Source organism: Pocillopora damicornis, chromosome 7 (genome assembly GCF_964200805.1).
Source record: "Pocillopora damicornis chromosome 7, jaPocDami1.2, whole genome shotgun sequence".
In the NCBI taxonomy this organism is placed as follows: domain Eukaryota; kingdom Metazoa; phylum Cnidaria; class Anthozoa; order Scleractinia; family Pocilloporidae; genus Pocillopora; species Pocillopora damicornis.
The window spans coordinates 16,958,356-16,975,368 of NC_142676.1; the positions used below are offsets into that span (position 1 = coordinate 16,958,356).

A 17,013-nucleotide genomic window follows, 5' to 3' on the forward strand; every position below is an offset into this window, starting at 1 on the left:
TACTGTGGCGCTCATTAAGATCACGAGAATAAAGGAAATGATCGCCAACCAACGACGCTTTGATTGATAAATGAACTCTCCTTGACAGTCCCAAATGAAAATATATAGAGAATATGGATGCTGATGTTAGGAAGTAAAGGGTTAAAAACAGCAGATATGGCTGCTTAGACTTACCCACCTGACTGAATTGTTCATGTGCTTGATTATTGACGAAGTCTGTTAGTGCTAATTTGAACTCATTGCTGTAGTTTCGTATTTTCACAACACAGGTAAGTTCGGGGCTTAATTCTTTACGGGATGATTTTGACCAATCAAAGATCAAACTCATGGAGGCTGACAGCGAGACAAGGGAGTCACTCACAAGCGTCAACTCCTCTTTAACTGAGAAGGTCTGAAGTTGTCTGAATTAAACGATGAGTGTCACTTTCGTATCAATTAGTAAACCCGTCGGAATGAAAAATTTCTATAAGCGACCATGACAGAATTTCTCTTTATAATATCAATCGAAGAATAACAGAGATGGTAAGTTTTGAGCTCGGTAAAGAAATAGAGAAAGATGATTTTTGTCTTGTCACGAACGTAGGACAAAGAAAAAATTCTGAGTCCCCAGGCTCGATTCCTCATAAGGACTCAGAATTTTTTCTTTGTCCCACGCTCGTGATAAGATGAAAAACATCTTTCTTAATATCAATACGATATCAAGAAGACGATGACGAAAATTAAGAAAAATATCAATTAGGAAATTATAAGTTGATTCGATACCAAATTCTCCGAATTAACATCAGATGAATTGTATGAGAGACAGAAAGAAGAACTACTTATGAGATCTAGGGAGTGAAAGGGTTAAAAATTAACCAAAAAACCCTCCCAGGGCCCCAACTAACACCCAATCGACTAAATTGAACTAACAAGCTTACATTGCTAAGCAACGTGCAAACTCGCCAGGCAACCGACCACTAAGAGGCCAAATGAAAAGTGAAATTTAGAAAAAACCTTTAAAATGACACAAAATACAAAAAAGACTAGACACCGACCAAATCAACGACAACTGAAACCAAAAAAATTATAAAAGGAAGGAAGCAACCATTACCGATTTTTCGTCCAAATGGAAATAGAAATTTCGTACGGACAGTTCGCATGCAAACCATAAATTGCTAACATAGGGCTAAACAAACGTTGCATTACTTTCCTTGATCTCCTCCTTCCCCCCTAAGGGGTGCAGGTATTTCAGGCTAAGCACTTCAACTTTAAGACTGGGACTCATGGGATCTCTAATCATGTTGTCATTTCAGCTTCAAAAGCCGAACTCCTCTCTGAAGCAGTTGACCTCTGCACTAAATATAACAAGCAACAAGCACATTTCCTTGTGAATCAGTAACGAGAATTGGTGTTACATCAAGATAAAAAGCTCTATCTGATAAGCTTGAGTTCTCTCTTTACATGTTTGCTGGATAATGTATGAATAGTACAAGGAGGAGTCACATGTCAATCACTTCTGTGAGTTAAAGGGTGTATAAAATGCTGGGGGTTATTTTGCGATGGATAAGCAGCTCATCCAAGGGAAACGCCCAGTCATGCGTCCTTCCTTAGTGTAAGTTTCAGAAGAGTGACTTCATCTTTCTTTACTTGAAGGTCCTGCCATTCATGTTGTCATCCGAAGCGAAGGTTGCGAAGATAACGCGCCAGGCGTATGTGGCAAAGCTTACATCCAAGTGAATGGAGCGGAATACTCCCAACAACGGAGAGGACATAATGTCGTTGTTGTGCAGGAAGCGACAGGTAAGGTGTCCACGCACATTATATGAGATCAATCGTGCAACTGCGTACCAACGCCTCCCTTAAACCAGCGATCGTCAACTGATAACAAGTTAAGGTTGACGTTTGGTTAGAGGAGGGGTAGGTGCCCAGTTGCTCAGATACTAACATTGATCCAATGGTGGTGATAAAAGAGAGGTTTGTCTGTTTTAGAACATTGAACTTCTAAAGTCTTATTTTGGTTCGGCATTTATCTTCCATTTTTTAATTTAATTCAATTTCGTTCAGGTCAAGTGTTATCCAGCCGTGCATTTGACACCCATGGAAGTCAGTCCGAAGGTGTTCGCCTCAGGGACTATCTCAATGCCATAAGAGGAAAGTATGTAGCCTGTTGCATGGGTTCACTCATCGAAGCAGAGCGCGGCAATAAGACAGCGCGATCGTAGCAGCGGACTCAAAAAGAGAGAGAGACTGGTTCGGGTCGGGTCGAGAGTTAACCTAGATGTCTGTTTTTCTCTTGAGCCAACAAAAGACATATGTAGTTTTTATTACCCTTTTTGAATTGAAAGTGCATTGCGATTGTCGAAACATTTCAGGAATGCACATCACACCATCATACTCTTGCCATGATCTAGAAAAACTTCATCTGCGTGTTTTTATTCACCTGCATATTAAATCATGTAAGGAACCATTGATTTAGTGATAGCCTGGGAAAGGGAAGGGGTTGGAGAATTTTAAGGGGGGGATAAGTCATCGCAAACAGAGTATAAATGGGGTCTATAGAAAATTGACTGTCAACTAACTGCCCATGAGGGGAAATCATAAGGATATTACAGAGCGGGGGGGGGGTCAGGTTAATATTATCGTGGCATAACCAAAATCCCCCCAAACTACCCCTCCTCTCGAAGGCTAATGACCAGTCCCTAAACTGGAATCATTTTTTTTATTATTTTGGACTTAGTTTACAAGCCTCTTTTAATAAACCAGTCAAATGCTTATTCATTTTTAAGTTACATCGTTTTGGTGGCCATTGGAGACGAAGGTTCGTTACATGTATCACCAGCAATCAACGCTCTGAAGAGACTGGGCGCTAGTGATCCCGACGTCACAGTGACGTTGAGGGAGTCGTATGCTCTTATTGGCTACGCAGGAGACAACAAACCATCTTGGATTGAACAAAAAAGTGCCACAAAAGCAAATGGACCCAGCATTATATCTTCTAGAATTCCCCTAAAATTATGTAAGTTGAGGCATTTTACACCGCAAACTTTACTTGACATAAAGTAATGATCTATTTCAAGTTTCAAAAAACAAACATTTTGTCTAAATTCAAGAAGCATACAACTGATTTTCTGGAATGTATATAGATGTATTCATGTATTTTTGTTGTAATATCCCCCGTAAATACTATCATCTTGTGCGAAAATTAAATCGGTCCCAGAAATGACACATAGCTATAACGTCAAAGATTAAAAGGGCCGGTTATTTACGCGGGGTCAAACCGAAATCACGGTTTCAAGCAATCAGTGGGCCTTAGGCTCTCTCTGTTAAAGAGGGTTGATTTAATGAAATAAATGTTCTTCCAATGTTCACTTTCGGCCATTTTGACACTGTTCACAAAATTAAATGTCAGATAATAGGTTCAGAAAAATTGAGTAATGTTCAGGACGCAGTTTTGTTAAACAATGGCTAAACTTTGTTTAAACAGCCGGCCCAAAGCATCCTGCTGGCTGGAAAAACGGAGAATGAGTTGTGGCGGACTTTTTAAATATTTTTTAATTTCTTTTTTTACTTTTTATTTATTGTGTCATTCCTCAAACCTCTCTTTTTGGTCACCCTTTAAATATGACGTCAGCCCAGTTTTTCTGCCATTGTTGGATATAAGGGTAATTTTAAATTCGCCAAATTCTTCCAAATTGGCAGGAGATTCGATCAAAAAAAGCTGGTCATTAGTGGTTTACTGTTTAGCCTACGGCCAGACTCCCATGTTTAGGTTTCCTGTGGGCTTTCGCACGACTAAGTTACGAGCCGGGAGGGGAATCTTGAGACGAGAGTCTCTCCACAAGCCAGTGAATTTATAATTATCTGAGTTTATCCACGAACGTAGCATTATGACAATGGTCAGGACTAACAGACAAATTACAGAGGAATCAGCAAAGATTATTGCAAACAGCACTCTTTTTGATGCCCAGAATGCTGGAAATTACATTCCCAAGCTTCTTACACCCCTTTCTCAGGCATAGCTTCCATAACACCACCAGCGGCCACTTATGAAAAAAGTTGTCAAAGCTCCTTCGCTGTAGACAGTTACTCCCACACTGTAAAGTTTGGAGAACCTCATCTCAGTTAATATCCTCATCGTCATTTTTGATGCCAAGAACCAACAAAATAAGTAGAATTGGAATTAAATTCATCGGACATATTTACTTCCTTAAAAATATGAGATATATTTTTCTCCTTAACCCAGATTCTAGGAGCTGCATGGAACTCTATGAATACAATACGTATAAGAACAAGTAAGTAGCGTTTATTCACCCAAAAGTGTTGAAAATCTCTAGGTGAGGTGCAATTCGATGTTACGCTTTAATTTCGTTGCCTTTCAAATAACCAAAACTAAGCTTTGTATGGGAGAGCAGATTCACAAGCAGACCAGTTTTTTTGGTAGTACCTGAGCCATTTTACTCCTAAGATCTCATTAGTAATTCACCTTCCTGACTGCCATTTGTTGGCTTGGAGAATTTGATATTGGATCAACTAATAATCCCCTGATTGATATTTTTTTAATTCTCGTCTGCTTGATGTTGTGTTGATATTGTAAGGAGAAATCGTGTCAGTCTTGGGCACTTCTTGAAGTAAACGGGTTAGATCAATTTTAAGCCTTCATATTTGACAAATCTACTTTGAGGTAAATTATACATCCATCATTTTATTGAAATCATTTCTACTTAGAATAACTGCATTCGTGGTTCATCCTCTTCTCTTCCTGAAAAGAGTCTTTTTTTCATCAGCTTAAATAAAATACTGTATTGAATTGGAAAGGGGATACCCTATGATCTTTTACTCTTTTATTGTGCTTTATTAACTTTTAAAAGTACAGTTTTTTAACTTTTTTCGAAAGCAATGTCAGTGACCAAGCCTATCCTTTGAAGCTTGGATCAGGCATTTATCCAGTTTACTGTCAGATGACTACTATGCTCAATGCATGTGGAAGCGGCGGTTGGACTCTGGTTATGAAGATGAATGGTTCTAAGGTGAATATTCATAAATAAAATCACCGTTTGGGATCGAGTGTCCTAAAACCAAAGCCAAGTATTCACAAATACCAATCAAAATAAAGGAAACTACCTTTAAGGACCAATGAGAACTTAAAGTCCAAACAACAAAACTGTCTAAAGCGCGGGAAAAAGCGGGCGTGATTGGTTTTTGTTTTGAATCTGATTGGTTGAGAGAAAGGCGCAAGTTGTCTGGACCAATCACAAAGCAAAGTAAAGCAAAGCAAAGTAAAGTAAACTTTCGACATCCACTTGCAAACTGCTCTAAATACTTAAAAGCGATGTAGCTTGTTAAGCATTAAGTAGCTATGCATCCTTTTCTTCCCAAAAAAAGATCGGTTTGATGAATGTGGAATTAGCAGAGTCTTGGAGATTTTGGAAACTATGACTTTCAAGACTATATTTTCTGGGATTAGTCTCCTACGCACGGTGTCTGACAGCAGCAGACTTCATCAAGTAGTTTTCAGAAGTAAGATTAAAAATATCGCTCATGTACTGATTTTAAATAATATGCCTATTTTAACCTCTGCACGAGTTAGGAGGCAAGCCAAAAGTACTCTCAATGTTTGCCAAAGGTGTTGTTAGATGTTAGAGTAAGTGATGTGTTACCCTTTTTCACAATTAAATTCTTTTATTTTTAAGTTCATTGCCCGCGTAAGTGAAAATTTTTTTACCTAAATAACAAGCTGAGAAATTTGACAAGATAAGAAAGTAAGAGTACAAACAAGATAAAAGCTTTGTTAAAGAGTTTTGTAGAACTGTTTTCGATTTACACCGGCTTTCATTGAGAGCATAAAAGTCTATTATATAATGGGCGTTCTGTGCAAAATAAATGAGTTACTGCACAGGTTTTTTTGAAGAGTATCTTTATTAGATCTTATCATCTCTATTTTTTCCTGCTTATAGTTTTAAAATTATACCGGAAGCTTTAAAAATTATCGTATTACCCGCACCTTCCTATAACCCGCACTAACAACTGTTTGCGGAAAAATCAACAGATTACCTGCGGGTAATCGGCCGGAAATTACAATAAGGGGCTATGTGTGAAAACTACCTGAACACGTCTGCTGTTCAAACGCGACTAAAAAAGTTTTAAAAATTTAAGACCTTGCACTGCTTCCAACTAGTTTAAGTTATCATTAAAAAAAAAGTTTTTAGAAAAAAACCTCAAGAAAGGAACGATCAAAACCTTTTGGAGGGTGGTGGGGGAGGGGGGGTGTTAGGGCTTCCATACTCCTGGATACCGATCCAAGCACCCTAGCAGTCACCCAACTGATTGACTCTTTACACCCTAACATCAGTATGCATGATTTTTATACTTTTCTCCATACTTTCCCTGAGTTGTTGACAAGAAGAATTTTTTAACAATTAACAACTTCTTTAATGGGTGATCATTTCCTTTATTCTCGTGACTTTGATGCTTGATTAAGTGGTGACATTGTAAGGAGAAGATAGAAGTTAGTCATTCCCAGGAGTTAAGGAGTTCAGCCTCCTCATCCTGGATACTGTTTATTGAAGCTTAGTAGCCACGCAACTGATTAGAAAATGTCGTGGAAACCAATTGATTGTTGCTTCTCGGAGCCCACAATACACTCGTCGTGAGGTAAAACTCATGATAATCCTCTTTTATTTTTTTTTACATCAAAGCCGCCATTGCAGAAAACTGTTGTAAATTGATAATGTCATTATTTTCCAGGACACCTTCCAATATGATTCCGATCTCTGGAGTAATATGGTGGAGTTTGACAGTTTTGCGGGGATGACAGGATTTGACGAGCAAGAAACCAAGCTACCAACTTACTGGAACACAAGTTTCAGCTCGATATGCCTCGGCATGAAGAACGGCAATGAAACCAACTTCATCTTGATCGATAAGCCGGCTGAATCTCTGTACTCTTTGATAGCGGATGGGCAATACCGTAGCACTTCACTTGGTCGCAACGCATGGAAGTCGCTGATTGGTGCAGAGGCCTCTTTGCAAAACAACTGTAATGCAGAAGGTTTCAACGTACACCCGAATTCAAACAATTCGAAGGCGAGAATTGGTTTGATTGCCAATAATGAAGGAGACTGTGGGACCTGTGAATCTAGAATTGGCTTTGGTTGCGCAGGCACGGTTCCAAATACATGTAGAAATAGGGCCACTCATGATGCAGACAATGGAGATAAAAATATCAAAGAGATGGGTTACATCTTTGTTCGGTGAAAAGCATTTTATTTGATAATCAGAGTACACGCTTTCTATAGCTGCATATATCACCAACTACATGAAGAAGTGCACTTAATAACATAGAAGTCACACAGTGGTCAAACGTGGGGCGTGTGCAAGGGGATCAACTTTGAGCGCACACGCACCAATTTCCCGCGCAAAATTCCTAAGGACTAAATAAGAAACCGCCGTCTCGCAAAATAACGATGCAAAAGAAAATGTAAGCGTTCATGGGAAAGGAACACTCGATGGGTATTCATTTGATTTACTAGTCTATTTTGAACTTTACCAAAAACGTCATACGCTTCTAAAACACCGTGACTAACTGGCTTGTGCGGTAGTTTGTAAATTTGGAAAACAACTTGGTTGTAACAGCCTGAAATCTTCTTTTCATTACAACGTTTGCACATACGCAGAAGTTTGACTGCTGTCTTTGTAGAAGTAGTAGATAACGAAGTCTAGATACTTGTGATGTTTAGTGTTTTTTAGACAAGCAAAGTTTGAATAGTTCAACTTCATTCACCAATTAAAAAAAACTTCTTCTATGTTCGTTACCAGTGATTATCAACCCTTAACATCCTAACCTCAGTATGCATATTCTCCATACTGTTCTCCATACATTTGCTGAGGTGCTGCAAGGAGAATTTGTTTAACAATCAAGAGCTTCCTTAGTTGGTGATCGTTTCCTTTATTAGCATGACCTTAATGTGTGATTCAGTGATGATATTGTGAGGAGAAATTAGATGCTAGTCACTCTTAGGGCTCAAAGTTTAACAGTGGCTGCATCATGTCACTTTTATTTTCATGAGTGTAGCTTATTGGCAAAGTGTAGTCAGGTGTGTTCGTCAATGTAAACACCACTTCATTATGAGTAGAAATTTGTTAAAGGTCTAACACCTCCAAACCAAGTGTTGTTTTCTCCAGCAACTCTTTAGATTTTCCAGAAATTAGAAAATTGTTAAATTTAAGATGGCTTGAGGCCTACCACCAAGGAAGAGTCATCTCATTAACACATAGAAACAGGTATATCCTCCAAAAAATTTTAATTTCTGTGATACATCTGTCAAGTCTTCTTAAACCGGACAGCAAGTCTGCCCATGAAAAGAAAAAACCAAGAGATAGCTGATCTGTTGTCAATATTTTGAAGAAAAATTGCATAATTTAACATACAATTATCTACTTTCTTACTTAAACCATAAAATTGCATAATTCATAAAGAATTGCTATCTATGGTAGTTTTACTGTGTAAGCAAGAAAGCATTTTCTTTATCCAATATCAAGTGCTCCCATGAATTCTAGGGCACTCCTCTTGGTTGAGACATTTTCACAAATTCTTCATCAATGTAATCTCTTAAGAGTCAGAGTCGTTACTTAGAGGTTTTTGGTATCAGGATCTGTTATGAGCTCATACCCTTCACCAACTAAGGCTTCTTCTGTTTGTTCTGCTTATCAATGCATGCCTTGAAAGCTTTTACATGGTCTTGGCACTTTCTCCAGTCTTTATATTCATCCATACAATCCTTGAAGAGATAACATAATGCAGACAAAAAACTTAATGTCTCTCTGATTCTAGCTGACCCAGGGCTCTAAGCAAAGCAATTTTTTTAAGGTACCATCCAGCGACTCAGATCATAAACCCCTAACTGAAATCATTGGCATGTAGAAGATTGTTAGTAAACATACAGTTTACAAGATAACACAAGTAAGCTAATTTAGATGTGGAACCTGTATTAAGCGGCACCATATGAGGTGGTCACCCTGTATTAAGCATTAAGTTGTCAAAGTCCCAGATTTCCTTCCCCTTAACCCTATAACCTCCCAGAGGTGATTAACATGTGACTTGTCCCTTAAAATATCCATAATTATATAATCCAGAAAACATGTTATGAGAATAATCAAACTTATCGGGTTTAAGCTATTACCTCAATCTAACACAGAATTCTCATGACTAATTTAAAAGGAAATGTGTAGAAGTTAGAGGGGAGAATTAACTATTAGATCTTGGGAGTTACAGGGTTAATCAATGTAATTTTCATCTCTATTAAGCAGTCACCTCTATCAAATGGTCATGGTCACCTTTTATTATATTTCCCAAGAATCCCAACAACCTGTTTGTATTGTCTTCTACCAGGATTGAATGGTCACTTAAAGTAGAACCACTCAAATAAAATTTTAAAAATCTGTTAAGTAACTTTTCAATCTCTTTTTCTCTCCCGAAATCAATGTACGTTGTATTTTTGAGCAAGTTTTTTGTACATCGAGTGATCAATTACGGCATAAAATAGATCTTTTCATTGTTTTTTAAAATATCCCTTTTCTGTGGAATCTATATTTAGCGGTTAACCTGCATTAGGCGGTTACCAACCATTCCATGTGAGTGACCGCTTGATACAGGTTTCAACTGATTGCTCCTGTCTTTTGGTCAGTGGAAAAATCACCAGGGTCCCCCGCCCCACCAAAAATCATGCTTCTCCGCCCCCCATTTTCGATCGACCACAAAAACTAATTTCCTGGTGAAGTCAAATTTATAGGTTTTGTCGCAGGTTGCAGGTTCTTTCACTTCGGATGAACATTATTTACCCACCATCAGAGCATAGTGAAGGTCCGAACATCCTGAGTTTTTTATCCTAGTATCAAAGGGATCTTCCTCTTCTTCTTCACCTTCTCCTACTTCCCCATTTCCCTTCTCGGGATCTTGTTTTCCGAGTTTTCCATGGCCATGGGTCGATCTTCCGCCATGATGTGACATGCTAGCTGTAGAGACATTCCGTGGATAAAACATGAGCCATAATTCAGACATAACCGCTGCTAAGGCAGGCTCACAACAAAATAAAAACAAACATGGCGGGTTTACAATGCTTTGGTTGTGGACAAGGATTTGGCTTCTTCAGACGAGAGGTTAGTTTCACATTTCTCCTTTGAATGAAAACTCTTCGGCGCTTTATTTTTCACGATATATTCTGTGATTTTTTGTATGAACGGTGGCCTGTGTCTGGCTTACTAAAACTGAATTTCTTTGTGAGCTCCCTTCTCAAAAGTAGACACTACGAAAAGTTTACGTTTGTTATACAGTTTTGTAACTTACTGTTACATAAGATCCAACTTTATTGTGCACTGTGTCAAGATTCATGCATTCTTCTCCCAAACTCGGTTCCCCACTTTTGTGGACAATTTGATCGATATCAAGATATTTGTTGCAAAGCGCGCTAACTTGTCTCTATTTTTTTTATCATTACTGTCTGTTGTAACCTCAGCATGGATGTAAGAAATGTGGACGACTTTTTTGCTCTGGATGCACTTCTCAATCAATTATTCTACCACAACATGGATCAAAGAAAATGAAAGTCTGTGATCAATGCTACAGGAATTTGACGAGGTTAGTTGACTGCAACTAAATCTACAAAATTGTTGTGTTTCTGCAGTCATATCTTGCAGTTTAGATATACATCGTCATAAGCAGAGAGTTTCAATTTTTTACCTAGTACCAAAACTCAAGTGAACTGGTTCAGAGTTCATATAATTTCAGTATACTCTAAGAAAGTGGGCAGTCATACATTAAGTTAATTGCCATGTCTTGAATAAGGGTCGTTTCCTTCGATTACCTGTACTACTAGACACATTTTTTGGAAAATTTACTACCTCCCCTGCCCCAGCCAATGTTGGTCTGCAAGATGACATGGATATAATATTATTGGTAATTAACAACATTGGGAGAGGGAGGAAGGAAAAAAAAATCAAAGACATTGTTCTGGAGAAGTGTCCCAACTAATTATGACTGGGAGCGTACACTTTAGTTCATGTTCATTAAAAATAATCTTAGGCTCATGCTTAAGAGGAAGGTTGCTGAATGGATTTTTTCCTTTTTTGCTGGTACAGAGACTCACAAAAACAAACCCAAACCAGAAATAGAAGTGACTTAAATGACCTAAACAAAAACACTGCTTTACACAGACCTGTTTTGAGCACTTGTGAGGTAAATGACCGTCTACACTCATTATTGATTTGGTCCTTTTGATACTAGATATTTTTGAGAAGTAATGCATTTTTTGAAGATGGCAATATAAAAACAATGAAATCAAACTAATGACAGTTTTCTGAATTATTTTTCAGAAAGGTGATCCACAAGATGGATTAGAAAAAACAGTCATTACAAGAGCTGAATCTTTAGAACATGAAAATTCTTCAATAGATCCTGATGAGGCAATTCGTCAGAGGCTGGCAGAGCTTAGGGCAAATGATTCCTGTAAAGATAAAGGTGATGTAATATGCAATATTATTATTATGCTGGGTAGTCCTGAGATAACTCTGAGTATTCTGATTGGTTCTTACCTGGTCTGTATTTTGCTCCATGGCTACTTTACAAAAGCTGGCAAAATTCCAACTAAAAAACCAGTTTGGTCCAAGTGCCAGATTATAAATTAGTTACCTGTACTAACCACTCTTGCTCAAGCTACTGGGGGACATTCCTCCTTGTTTGTTTTTGTATGGACCTTTGGCAAATATTTGCTAGTACCGCCCTGACACTCAGCTAGTAATAAGCTATCATTTTATCGCTTTGGGTTCCCAATTGATCCTGAACTGTTCTCAATTCTGTTCACAGATAATTCTTCAATATCACAAATAACAGATCAACAATTAGGAGAAAGGTTTGAGAACCTCACAGGAAGAAAGGCAATTTCAATGCAGAACTCAAATGTAAATAACATTTGGATAAAATGTAAATTTTATCACTCCTTTGGAAAAAAAATATTAGTTTTGGAGACTACAACAGTGGTTATGGTAGCTACAAAATCTTCATCAGCCACTTGGTTAAAGATGTAAAGCAGGTGGTTGCTTTAGAAACCATTAGTTTTCCTCTCTGCCCTTTGAAATTGTAGTTTGATGTATATGACACTGACGGCAATTTTAGATTCCAAAGAGTTTGTGTCTGCTGTAAGGAGAAATTAGATGAAGCAGATGATGGTCACTCTTAGAGTTAAATTAGTTACATGTAACTCATTATTTCATCTCTTTTCAGCCATAGAAGAGTTTTTTTCTTAAGTAACATTCATATAAATATTTCCTTGTTCAACAGATTAATACCCTTCAGCCAAAGAAATCTGAAATAGAAGAGGTTAGTGATTTGATGAAACAGATGTTGGAAGAAAACAAACTTGCTGAGGAGGATCCAACAGCCAAAAGTAGTATCATTGATAAGGAAATTGAAGAGAGACTTGCTAAACTGAAAGGCATCAATCCAAGTGAGTGTGCTGTTACTCAGCTTGAGTATAATTTTAAAAATGAAAGGATAACTATAGAATCAGGGTCCAAAATTGTAACCAGCTAGTCACCAGTGCAACCAGAAATTGAGTGTTGGCAAGCACCATTTTAGTGCTTGTGGTCAGCAAAGAAGAAGCCTAAAAAATTTGTGTTTAATCTTTTGTAGAAACTTTAATCTCACTTCAGCTCACAACTGCAGACCAGTTTCTGATACCAAATGAAAAAAATTGTGTTTTAACAGATATATGTGAATTTGAAAAAAAATTGATCTAGTCCTAAAACCTCTAATTTTAGAGGGAAGGGCAGTGAAGGGGATTTCCTGCCAAAATTCTTTGGGATGTTTTGTGAAATTTTCAGTGTCTTAGAATCTTCAGACCCTCTCAGATGTGGTTGAGACCTCTACAAGACATCTGACTTCTTTGATTTTAAAATGCTAGGCAGTATCTTCATACAATTACAATTCAGTAAATGGGGAATTTCGTTACAATATTAACTCTGTATTGGGCAATAAATTACAATGTAAGTCATGGATCTCAAGTAACCCTTTCACTCCCAAGATCTCTTTAGTAACTTTCCTTACTGTCTGCCATACAACTCTTATGATGTTACAGTATAGTCTGGAGAAGTTGGTATTTGATCAACTTATAATTTCCCCTGGTTTATATTTTTCTATATTCCCATTACTTCTTTGCTGGGTAATGTATTAATATTGTAAGGAGAAACACTGTCTTGGTCTCTTATTAAAGGGTTAACCCTTTAACTCCCAGAGGTGATTAACATGAAACTTCTCCCTATAACATCCATACATTTTTCAGCAAACAGGTAATGAGAATATTCAAACTTATCAGGAAGAAGCTGCTATCTTGATCTAGCACCAAGTACTCATAACTAATTTACAAAGAAATTGGTAGCAGCCAGAGAGGAGAATTAACAATCAGATCTTGGGAGTTTAATTGGTTAAGAGACATCACAAAAGATTCTTATGTGACACATGTACATGGCTCTCTTATTATTAGGTAGAACTTTTTTAATAACTCTGGGTGACCTCTCCAATTAAACTCAAGTTTAAACCTATATAAAGTACTAATAAGGTATTTGTAATAAGTAACCTGGTATGTAAAAAAATTGGAGATTATTATTTAAAACAATTATTTTGTACTTATCAGGTCTGACAAATCAACCTAAGTCAAAGATGTTTGATAGTGATGAGGATGATGAAACAGCGAGTCAACAATACCTGAAACAGGTTGGTTTTTTATATATTTTTTTACAGATGTGTGAATGTTTGGTTGAAAAACATAGTCTGTAAAACATAAAAGACTGAGAAGTTTTTATTCTACATGTAGTAATTGGTTACTTTTGGGATCTTTTTACTATTTTTAAATGAGTGTCAGATTGACTGGAGCATTTCCACTTAAGGTATGTGGGCAGAATATACTGTGGTCCCCCTTTCTAGTTACAATTTAATTACATAGTTAGCTGTGGTTTCTATGTTACAGTTAAGATACTAACTCTCACATTGTCTCCCTTCACCGTTGAGAAATAATGGCAACTAACAAACTATTTTAAGAAAAACTACATATACAGGGTTCGTGCAAGTCTTGGAAAGCCTGGAAAGTCCTTGAAAAATACTGCAGTTCCTGGAAAGTTGTGGAAATTTTCTTAACTAACAAGCAACAAAGTTTTTTGAATTGAGGTTTAAGAAATGTATGTAAATCATGAGGAGAATCGATTTTGAAATCTTTGGTTTAATGTGAAATTTGGTGCCCTGGAAAAAGAAATCTGAGTCCTGGAAAAGTCCTGGAAAAGTTCTTGAAATGTGATTCTGAAAAAGGGTACAAACCCAGTCTGTGGTGGGGTACCTATCTTGGGTTAAAGCAAGATCATATTTATCATCTCCTGCCATACTCTAAACATAGGAGGAGAAAGGAAAAAAATATATAATACCAATGGTACTTTTGGATATTTTGAAAGATAAGGAATCTTTTGGTGTATTGACAGATACTTGGTGAAGTAGCTTTGGATTTAAAAATGGAAAACATTGATTGTGGTAAGTGTTTCAAATACACTGTTGACACTAAAGAACTTATTTTCATTTCTGAGCATGTAAATTCTGTGCATTCTCCTGCTGCAGATTGAAAACTCTTCCCCCACCCCCTTTTACGTTTCAAAATGTTCCATGACTTCTGTATACAGAAAGCCTTCTGGAATAAAAGTGTTAAAGGTAACAGTATCCATAGCTGCCCCAAACACCAAACCTTATGCTTAATCAGTTTTTCAGTGCACAACTATCTGCATATTTCCTATTGAAAGCTTGTAAACATCTGCCTTCTCTGCAGCAATTAAACAAACGAGAGTAAAGATGTGATACAGTGCTAGGCAATTCCTATAAAACTCTATTTAGTATTGACAACCAAATTTGGTTACAAACTAGGAGATACCTCTGCCAGCAAATCTAGCAAATCCAGAAAAAAGACAGGACAATCAAAGGTAATCTGTTAGTTTCCTTTTCATTCACAGCCCTTTGATTGCTTTTTTGTTTTCCTTTATTGAAAATTATAAAATGTAAAATTTTCAATGAAACAAATATATGCTACTAGTTAACTCAGCTAAAACAGGACTTTGAATAGTTGTTTTGCTATGAATTTTTATCCTGACTTTCCCAGTAACATTCCACCAACAAGGATGGATATGGAAATAGCAACAAACAATTTTAAGACATCACATATAGTTCTTAGTGACTTCCTTTTGGCCTTTTGTTATTTTTTGGCAACTTAGTTTTGGTAGGATTACATTTTTGTTTTGTATCTCATCTTGCCAGACCACAGATACTACATACAGTCCCCCAACAATGCCTAATTAGCATTTTCAGTCAGTGTTGTGAAGCAAACAATGATGATGAGTTGCCATTTTTTCTAACCATTTTTGTTGAAAATGAATGTTTTGTTTTGTCTCACTTCTTGTCAGACCAAAGATATGGATTTCTCAGCTATGCCCAGCGTCATTTTCAGCCATGATTATGAAGCAAACAGTGATGATGAGGAGTTGCCTTGGTGTTGTATCTGCAATGGGAATGCTGTTTTAAGATGTCATGGTTGTGATGATGACTTATATTGTCGAAGATGCTATAGGTAACCTTGTGTACATGTTAATTTATTATCCTTTAAGGCTTGCCTCAAAGCAAAAATGTAATGCCTTTTGTACCAGCTACAAAGAAGCATACATGTATGTATAACAATTTCTGAATTCATTTTTTGTGGGTTTTACATTCAACTGTGAAATATTTCTCTTAATTAATACAATAGAAAAACACAACCAATCAAGATGGAACAGGTATTTAAAGAGATGATTAAAACAGATTACAAATGATGCACTCTACAAATCAAGGTTAAGTTTTTCAAGATCCACAAACTGTTATACACTTCTATCAAATTCCTGTTGGTAAATTTGCATGATTCAACTTTAACCCTGTCAATCCCAAGGCCTCATTTAACTCTTTAACCCCTAAGAGGGACTAGCAGCTAATTTCTCCTTACAATATTACCGCTGAATCACACATTAATGTCATGAGAATAAGGAAAATGATCACCAACTAAAGAAACTCTTGATTGTTTGACAAATTCTCCTTGTCAGCGCCTTAGTTAATGTACAGAGAACAGTATGAAGAATATGAAAACTGATGTTAAAGTGTAAAGGGTTAATAATTCTCCTCACTGTCTGCCATATAATTATTATGTTAGTTTGGAGAATTTTACTTGTCATGTTTTCCCAACAGGGAGGGGCACAGTCAAGAAGATTATGAAGACCATGATATCTCAGAATACAAGCCTCCAAGAAAGAAAAGATGATTTGGAGAGTGTTCCATCCTGGTGTTGTAGACTGAAAAATTTATTTCACACAAAATTTAAAGAAAGGTCAGCTAAAGGAAAAAATTATGTAGACATGTGCCACATGGAGTACAAACAATCATGAGGGGTGTTGTCTTTTTTGAGGCTCCACTCAACTCAGAAGTCACTGTGGATGCGATTTGAATGTTGAAGAACAAACTCTGCTGCGAAGTATTTCATTAGAATGAGGCTGGTAAAGGGTTTATATGTGACACGTGAATATGGCCAAAATTAATATGTCACATGAATTTTACATAGTGGCAAGTGTAATTTGTGAATTTGAATACCAACATAGGAATGATTTGTCTCTTGAATTATACATGACCTATTAATTTTTACTTTCTTTATAAGTAAACCTCAAAATTTCCTGTAACCTTGCACACAAAGAGAGGTTTGAAGTTTTTCTCTTTACATCCAAGTCATGTCAAAGGTGTTAAAGTATATTGGACTCATAAATAATATTTTTCTGGAATTTATGTGTAAACAGCATCAGAACCCAAACCAACCCCCTGCCCTACCCTCCCTCCTCCCCCTTTGCTACCCACTGCAACATTTCAACAACTTTGCTTCAAAAGAGGCTGCTATAAAAGAAAGAAAAATCCATGTCAGTAATTGAGCAAAACCTAAAAGA

At 37.0% G+C, this 17,013-nt stretch overlaps 3 protein-coding genes and 1 non-coding gene across 4 annotated transcripts; 3 read left to right on the plus strand and 1 right to left on the minus strand.

Moving 5' to 3' along the window:
- The first annotated feature begins 2,525 nt into the window (after nucleotides 1–2,525).
- Nucleotides 2,526–5,158, plus strand: LOC149042865 (uncharacterized). The gene is made up of 4 exons (XM_089213659.1): nucleotides 2,526–2,530; nucleotides 2,766–2,995; nucleotides 4,223–4,271; nucleotides 4,874–5,158. Exons 1-4 carry the CDS (start codon nucleotides 2,526–2,528, stop codon nucleotides 5,022–5,024), a joined length of 435 nt encoding a protein of 144 aa, XP_089069785.1. The 3' UTR covers nucleotides 5,025–5,158.
- Nucleotides 5,159–6,681: 1,523 nt separating this feature from the next.
- On the plus strand, nucleotides 6,682–7,239 carry LOC113685357 (putative skeletal organic matrix protein 5). The gene has a single exon (XR_016188374.1). It is a non-coding gene; the product is annotated as a putative skeletal organic matrix protein 5 (transcript).
- On the minus strand, nucleotides 7,222–10,006 carry LOC113685356 (uncharacterized). The gene is made up of 2 exons (XM_027202861.2): nucleotides 9,821–10,006; nucleotides 7,222–8,756 (listed from the first exon to the last, which is right to left on the minus strand). Exons 1-2 carry the CDS (start codon nucleotides 9,983–9,985, stop codon nucleotides 8,658–8,660), a joined length of 264 nt encoding a protein of 87 aa, XP_027058662.2. The 5' UTR covers nucleotides 9,986–10,006; the 3' UTR covers nucleotides 7,222–8,657.
- On the plus strand, nucleotides 10,007–16,853 carry LOC113685354 (abscission/NoCut checkpoint regulator). Its single transcript, XM_027202858.2, has 11 exons — nucleotides 10,007–10,134; nucleotides 10,491–10,612; nucleotides 11,113–11,209; nucleotides 11,347–11,491; nucleotides 11,837–11,931; nucleotides 12,311–12,476; nucleotides 13,662–13,741; nucleotides 14,497–14,545; nucleotides 14,930–14,985; nucleotides 15,463–15,626; nucleotides 16,271–16,853. The coding sequence occupies exons 1-11, from the start codon at nucleotides 10,078–10,080 to the stop codon at nucleotides 16,341–16,343; spliced, it is 1,104 nt and encodes a 367-aa protein (XP_027058659.2). The 5' UTR covers nucleotides 10,007–10,077; the 3' UTR covers nucleotides 16,344–16,853.
- Nucleotides 16,854–17,013: the final 160 nt, after the last annotated feature.